This window comes from Mastomys coucha, unplaced genomic scaffold, assembly GCF_008632895.1.
Source record: "Mastomys coucha isolate ucsf_1 unplaced genomic scaffold, UCSF_Mcou_1 pScaffold23, whole genome shotgun sequence".
Taxonomy (NCBI): domain Eukaryota; kingdom Metazoa; phylum Chordata; class Mammalia; order Rodentia; family Muridae; genus Mastomys; species Mastomys coucha.
In genome coordinates, this window is record NW_022196906.1 from 72,981,882 (window position 1) to 72,989,597 (window position 7,716).

Below are 7,716 nucleotides of genomic sequence, written 5' to 3' on the forward strand. Positions count from 1 at the left end.
CTGTGGCTCCTTTCCCCTCCCCCAGCTACCTCCATGACCTCTGCTCAGATGCAGGCCCAGGTAAAGGCCTGGTCTCCCACAGTGGGCATGAGGATCTGACCCCTCCAGGAAAAAACTCACGCTTAACCCTGCACTCCACAAGGAGCCCAGGGGACTCCATGAAGAGCTGTTTTACTTCTTCATCTTACCCGATAAAGAATATTTGTGTTTTAGAAAGGCAAAACTAAAAAGCCAGAAGAGAAACCAATAAAACAAACAAGCCGAGAGGCCCGATCCTCTACCTGTAAGTCAAGCACATGGTCCTTTCTCCCGGCTGCACCTTTTATTTATTATACAACCATTAAAACCCCACTTAAAAGCTGGACATCGCAATAATGAAAACCACAATACAGTTAAGAACACTGGTAAAAAAAATCCCCTTGCCACCTGTCCTGGCACAAACAGATCTGGAACTTGGCATCGTGATCGCGCCAGCTTTTCTACGGGCAAGGCTGTTCCAAGGGTGATGTCATGGCAGAGGGCAGCTGAACAATAGGTTCTGGACAGCCATCCTCCTTAAATGAAGTACCTCCGGGTCCACCACACAGGACGTTCCAGGCCTCTGGCCCAGGCTCTGACTAAAGAGAAAGCAGCTGGTCAGGATCATGCTTGCAGAGGTGATTTCTCAGGAGTGATTCTGGACTTGGGCCTGTATCAGAATCTTCCGAAGGGGTCATTAAAACGCAGGCTGCTGTGCCTCGCCTCTCTAGTGTCTGCTTCTGTGGCAATGGAGAGGGTACCTGAGTAAGTAAACATTTCTAACCAGTTCCCCAGGTGATCTTGAAGCTTCAGGTCCTCAGACTCACAGCTGAGATGCACAATCGGTGACCCCAAGCGATGGGCTAGGAAGCGATTTGATAGAATCTATTCCTCTAGAGAGGCGCTACCTAGGGACTCAACTCCACACCTGGGAAGCAGAAGCAGATCTGCTGGATCTTCCCCATCTGAGTCAAATGCACAGTCAGCTTTCCCAGCTGCATCTTGCTCGGCTTCCTCTGAAACCAGAACCCATACCTAGGAGTTGTTTGATTGGGTGGTAATTTTCAGAACACTCTGCCCTGGGCCTTAGGCAATGCAACTAACTAAGGGTAGGAAAAGCCACTTTTTCAGATCCCCCACCACCACCCCCAGGAAATAAAAAAAGCTGTACCAAGGTACACGAAGCCGTTTACCTCGACGTCGTTTGATGCGGAGAGTGCAAGCTAGCGACACAATCACAAACATTGCAAAAGTCCTAAAAGCTTTCCATCCGTGAACGTACAGGAGAGTGTCATTTAAATAAGTTTCAAATGTAATATGGACGTGCATATCCGAAAAGTAGTCCAATAGTTTAGGCCTCAAATCTGGGAAGGGAAAAGAATGCTTAGCCAGCAGTAGCAACAGCAACAGCAGCAGCAGCAGCAGCAGCAGTAGCGGCGGTAGCAGCAGCGGCAGCGGCGGCAGCAGCAGCAATCCCCAGGAAGAAAGCAGTTAAGATAGGAGAGGCAATCGTAGGCCTTGAAGAAAAAAAAGGGGACCTGTGTGGGGTCCACCTAGACTGAGCCGATGTCTACCTTTCTTTTTTTTTTTTTGATTTTTCGAGACAGGGTTTCTCTGTGCATCCTTGGCTGTCCTGGAACTCACTCTGTAGACCAGGCTGGCCTCGAACTCAGAAATCCGCCTGCCTCTGCCTCCCAAGTGCTGGGATTAAAGGCGTGCGCCACCACCGCCCGGCCTCATCTACCTTTCTAAGCGATGCTGGGAGTTTGGTAGCACTCATCGGACCATGTTTGACCAGCTTTCCCCCAAAGGGTCTCAGTTCCCACCATGCTCACCAAACAATCCTTTGGAGACCCACGACTCCAGGTGCACATTCACAAACTCCAGAGGGTCCAAGAAAGATGGAAGGTCAGTTTGGATCTCACAAAAGGGTACATAATATAGGTAAGGTGGAGACATCATTACCCTTGCCCTGCAAACGATCTTCAGATGGGCCCCGCCTTCTTCTAAATGCTGCCTTCTCTCTGCTTTCCTGTCTCTTCACTCCTAAGCCCCGCCCCCAAGGCGCACTAAGGTTCCAGGCTCACTGGCCTATTGGCCAGGGCTCCACTTCTTCTCATTCAATCATTTGCATTCATTCCTGCTGACCAAGATCTGTACAATTACTCCAGGCTCCAAAGTTTGGACATTGGCAGAAGCTTTCTGCCAATGAACTAGCTATGTAAGGTTCTCTCTGACCAAGGGCACCTCATGCCAAGGGGAAAGAATCTGGAGCCAGGGAAGGCTGCTGTCTGTCAATGAGGCCCACACCTCCTCTGAGGCTTGTCTTACCCCCAAAGAATCCATCACTTCATAACTGCCCATCTCTAGCTCCCATATGCCCTGTCTTGCAGCCTCAACACTATACTTAACCTCCAGGGTCTTGCATTGTAGACTCCGGGCACAGACTTCAGGTTCACTCCAGGCATTTAGCTACTTATTGGCTGAAATCAAGACTGCCTAGGAGGAACCCGATGCCCCAAACCCTCAGGTAAAGGAGCCTGAACTTGGCCTAAGGTCTGAGTAGAGATGAGAATGGAGGATTCTCTAAATTCCCTAAGACAGCAGACACCTGGAGGAAGCCAGTCTGCTTGCCCACAGGTGGATATCCCCCTGGCCTCCCTCTCTTAGCCCAGCACACTCAGCCAGACCTCTTTCAGTTCCCAGCCTGTTCCTCTCTTGTTTCTTCCCACTCATTGCTACCCTAGTCGCTCTTGTGTCACTGATCATACCTGCTTTTGTTTGGTAGTCTTTCAGAGCAGGATAGGGTCTACAGGGGATGCAGAGCCAGACCAAAACCTGATGCTTTCAAATCACCCTACCTAGGAGGTTGTTCCAAGTTTCCCAAACTCATGAGCAAGCCTAAGGGAATAAATACATTGGCATACCCATGACTGTCTATATTGTGCTCAAGAGCCTGAGATACAAACACTGGGGGATATTGCATCCCCTGACATAGGACTGTGGATCCTGACGCCTTCAGAAAAGAGTGATTTGAGTTCTGACAGGATTCTTCAGAGCTGAAAGCCATCAGGGAGGTAGTTCGCAGAATCCTGTCGTGGGCACAGTCCTGGTTTGACCAATTACATGTGTGATCTTAGGCAATTACTTTAATAAACATGGGTCTTTGAGACAGAAAATGAAAATAAGAATTAGGGTGAGAAAGGAAGCTCAAGTGTTGGAGGGTTACTAGGCATGGGGGACTCCTGGGTTTTTGTTGTTGTTGTTGTTTTGTGTTGTTTTGTTTTGTTCAAGACAGGGTTTCTCTGTGTAGCCCTGGCTATCCTGGAACTCACTCCGTAGACCAGCCTGGCCTCGAACTCAGAAATCCACCTGTCTCTGCCTCCCAAGTGCTGGGATTAAAAGCACGGGCCACCACTGCCTGGCTCTGGATTCTTTTTCTTGTAGATGTCTCAGCAAACGAGGCTTCCTGTTTGCCCCAGGCACGATCTTGCCAGTAAGGAAGGAGACAGGCGGCTACAGCCACTCTCTTGTCTTAATGCTTTGTTTTCATTGTAATTGTCAATTAGTTATAGGGCATATGAGTGAGTGAGTGTGTGTGTGAGTGTGTGTGGTATGTGTGAGTGTGTATGTGTGTTAGTGTGTGTGGTATGTGTGAGTGTGTGTGTTAGTGTGTGTGGGTATGTGAGTGTGTGAGTATGTGTTAATGTGTGTATGTGATGTGTGAGTGAGGGTGTGGGTGAGTGTGTGTGTGTATGTGTGTGTGAGTGAGTGTGTGTGTGTATGTGTGAGTGTGTGTGTGTATGTGTGTGTGAGTGAGTGTGTGTGTGTATGTGTGAGTGTGTGTGTGGTGTGCATGTGTGTGCATTGCAACCTAGTGAGCAGCATTCCTTCGTGGCCTCAGCTTCAGTTCCTGCCTCAAGTTTCCTCCTTGGCTTTCCTTAGAGATGGACTGTGAGGGGAACACATAATTCATATAATCCCTTCTTGCATAACTCGCCATGGTGTTCCACCAAGGCAATAAAACACCAAACAGAGACAGAAGTCTCTATGGGTCCCACAGGATCCTGCATCCTTGAAGAATCTGCAGTCCATGGCCCATCTTTGTGAGCTGGCAAAGCAAGTCACACACTTGCAGATACCTAGCCTGGGGCAGACTTCCTCTAGTGAGGCCTTGCAAGCAGGAGACTGCAGCAGTTACTGCAACAGGTGGCCTGGATGGGCACAGTGATGGGTGAAGTTAGGCCTAGGAGCCGGTGCCACCATTCCTGGCCTCCTTTCAATCAATCTCAATCCAGACTTGCCTACGGATACTGCCAATGCCCACAACAAGAGGCTGCCTGGGGCCATAGAATCATTACTAGGGTGGCCAGTGAGCCTCCCTAGTCTGTGGGTAAAGATCAGGGTAGAGCACAGAAAGCAACAGGGAGGCCTTGATGACTGAGCAGGGAACTGCAGCCACATGGCTAGGGCCCAGGTTCAGTTACTGTCCCACGGAGGATTATTCCAGAGTCCCTAAAGCAGCTTGTGGCCCTGGAAAAATGCCACTAAAGCAGAACCCCCGTACCTTGAGGTTGCCCAGCAGAGCAGGTTAAGGGGACAGCAGTGTTCTTTCCACACTGCTAAGAGTTCCCCACAGGTAGAAAATTTTTACTGTTGGCCTACCCAACCTCAGCGAAGGCAAAGGTTGGGATTAGAACCTGGGTATGACAATATCTAGTGGCCTTTAAGAAGTGACAGCCTATAGGACAACCACTCCTCCACTCTTTTTTCATGCCCGGTGGGCCACGTGACCAAACCTGTCACCAAAGATAAAGGCCAGTGTCCCAGATTGTAGTGTAAGAGGACAGAGCTTGTGGTAAGGACACAAGAAGACATTTGGAGCCTCTGAAAGTAGGCCAGCCCCTACTCCTCATGTGCTGGTGGGAAACTTTGGAAGTCGCGTTGCTTGGTGTCAGATGGGCACGCTCTGTCCTCACTTGTTGTAAAGGTCCAGCGATGACACAGTTGGGCTGTAAGCCCTCGTTAGTGCAGAGGGACCCTTGTAGAGCAATCTCCTCCTCTTTGCTATTTAAACCATGTGCCTAGCAACACACTTCCCCGCCAGGAAGAAGTACACATACTCTCGTTGTGTTCCAAACTAAGTGCTTTGTGGCTTGACTCTGGGCCTCATGTTGTCCCCAGACTCAAATCCCTCAGGGCTCCAACAACCCTGGGAAAGCTCATGTTAGGCTGAGGTTCCATGGTAAACTCATAAAGCTTCCTAGGAGGATCTCCCATCGAACTCCTCACTGCCTGGCTACCAAGGCTTTACAAGTTGTCATTTCACCCTGAATAAAGATGTGTGCCTTTCAAGGACTCCACCACTGAGCTATGTCCCCTGTCCTGCAACCGTTCTTTAAAAGACATACTGGTGTATAACAATGTGCTTGTTTAAGTATGCTTGGCCATAGGGAGGGGCATTATTGGGAGGTGTGGCCTTGTTGGAGGAAGTGTATTACTTGTGGGCTTTGAGGTCCTGTGTTTAAACTCCACTCAGTCCTCTCCTGGCTGTCTTTGGATCAAAATACTGAACTCTCAGCTCTTCCAGTGCCATGCCTGCCTGGACACTGCCAAGCTTCCTACTATGATGATAAAGGTCTGAACCCCTGAACCTGTAAGCCAACCCTAATTAAATGTCCTTTGTAAGAGTTGTCTTGGTCATGGTGTCTCTTCACAGCAATGGAAACCCTAACAAGACAATTTCCTCAGTATTGAAACATTACTTTTCTATTAGTCAAGATGTTCTAATTGATTGATTGGTTGATTGTGTGTGTGTGTGTGTGTGTGTGTGTGTGTGTGTGTGTGTGTCTGTGTTCAAAGGAGATTTAATAGACTGGCTTACATGATGTGGTCTGGGTATTCTAGCAGTGATTGTCTCATACTAAGAGGCAAGAATCCAGTAGTAGTTCAGTCCACAAATCTGGATATCTTAACAATCCCAGTCTGGCACTGGAAGCCTTGAGAATTCCTAGGAAGCTACTTGTCTTCAGTTTGTGTTAGAATCCCACAACTATTAAGTTGGTCTTAATAATAGTGAAGGGATGCCACAGCGATAGAGTGGATGAACTTGCCAACAAGAGTGAGGCAAAGCAGGCAAAAAAGCAAAGTTTTCTTCTTCAGTGTCCTTCTCTGGGCTGTTGCTGACAGTGTGACCTCCATTTAGGGTGGGTCTGCCCTCAAAGAATCATCTCACGGACGGGGCTGGAGAGATGGCTTGTTTGTTAAGAAAGATTTGATTCCCAGCACCCATGTCGGCTCACCAACTATGACTCCAGTTCTAGGGGATCTGACACCCTATTCTGGCCTCCATGGGCACCAGACACACATGTGAAAGACATACATGTGCATGCAAAACACTCATACATATATAAGTAGATATTAAGAAGAAAAGATAAAGTCCTTCACAGGAGTGCCCAGCAGTTGTGTGTTAGTTGACTCCAGGTGCAACCAAGTTGACAGCCAAGACTAAGCATGGGGGCCACCAAGAGGAGAGAGGGGCTCCTTACTCAGGGAGCTGAGGAATTTCACAAGTCTCCTCAGTTTCTCAAGGCATCTTGGGTTTGGCCAAGCTGCAGTTCCGGGGGAGGAGGGGCCTGTGGTGGCTCTGACTGCCAGTCAGAGTAGAGAACTCGGCAGATGCAATTCCCCCCGCTCGCTGGTGGGTCTGTCCAGCAGCTGAGACCCCACTTAGAAGCTGTCATGTCATGAGCCTATTAGAAACTCCCACAAACACAAGCATCAGTTCACCAACTAGTTACAGGGAATTTTACTTATTTTTTGTCATCAATGCCCAAGCTGGGGTGAGAGTCAAGTGAAAAGCACATTACATAAGGATTAAAATATATGATTACTAGCTATGCATCAACTGTTCTCCCTCCAAACTACTGCTGATTGTCACGGGAAGACTTTGACTCTTTCATGAATGAAAGCACACAAGCCGGGCAGTGGTGGTGCATACCTAGCACTAGGCAGGCAGAGGCAGGTGGATTTCTGAGTTCAAGGCCAGCCTGGTCTACAGAGTGAGTTCCAGGACAGCCAGCGCTATGTGGAAAAACCCTGTCTCGAAAAACAAAACAAAACAAAACAACAACAAAAAAAGCACACTTTTTCTGTTTTCCCCTTGCATGTATTAATTTTGCTGGGGATGGAGAGACAACAGACAAGCCACCAGCATAGCAAACATGATCGCCTCTCTATCCAGAAAGAGAGGCTGAAGGGGGTGTGGCTGATTTCAGAGAGAGAGAGAGAGAGAGAGAGAGAGAGAGAGAGAGAGAGAGAGAAAGCTAACTGCAACCATGTCTGCTCTAACAGCAAAGACATGGTGTACTAGTGGAGAACATGGAGAACAGGCTGGAGTGCCAGGGCTAGGGAGGGAGAAGCAGAGCCCGGTCCTGGAAAGATGGAGGAGCCTGGGAAGGACATAGGGGCAGTGGTGGTCACCAGAGAAGAAGGCGGCCCACTCCAGCCTTGTAGGTCATTCCTCAGCTGTTAGGACCCACCAGCCTCCACGGAGTGAATGGCAAGGCTTTGGAATTCATGAGTTTTTTCCTGGAGGGGTCAGATCCTCATGCCCACTGTGGGAGACCACGCCTTTACCTGGGCCTGCATCTGAGCAGAGGTCATGGAGGTAGCTGGGGGAGGGGAAAGGAGCCACAG

The 7,716-nt window shown here is 49.0% G+C and overlaps 1 protein-coding gene across 1 annotated transcript in view; it reads right to left on the reverse strand.

Annotated features, from left to right (window-relative positions):
* Window positions 1-7,679: 7,679 nt before the first annotated feature.
* LOC116073652 (glutathione S-transferase A1) overlaps window positions 7,680-7,716 on the reverse strand; it is an 8,558-nt gene continuing 8,521 nt past the window's right edge. The window contains exon 4 of the mRNA XM_031345711.1: window positions 7,680-7,691. Coding sequence (XP_031201571.1) covers window positions 7,680-7,691 — 12 coding nt within the window. The remainder of the gene's footprint in view (window positions 7,692-7,716) is intronic.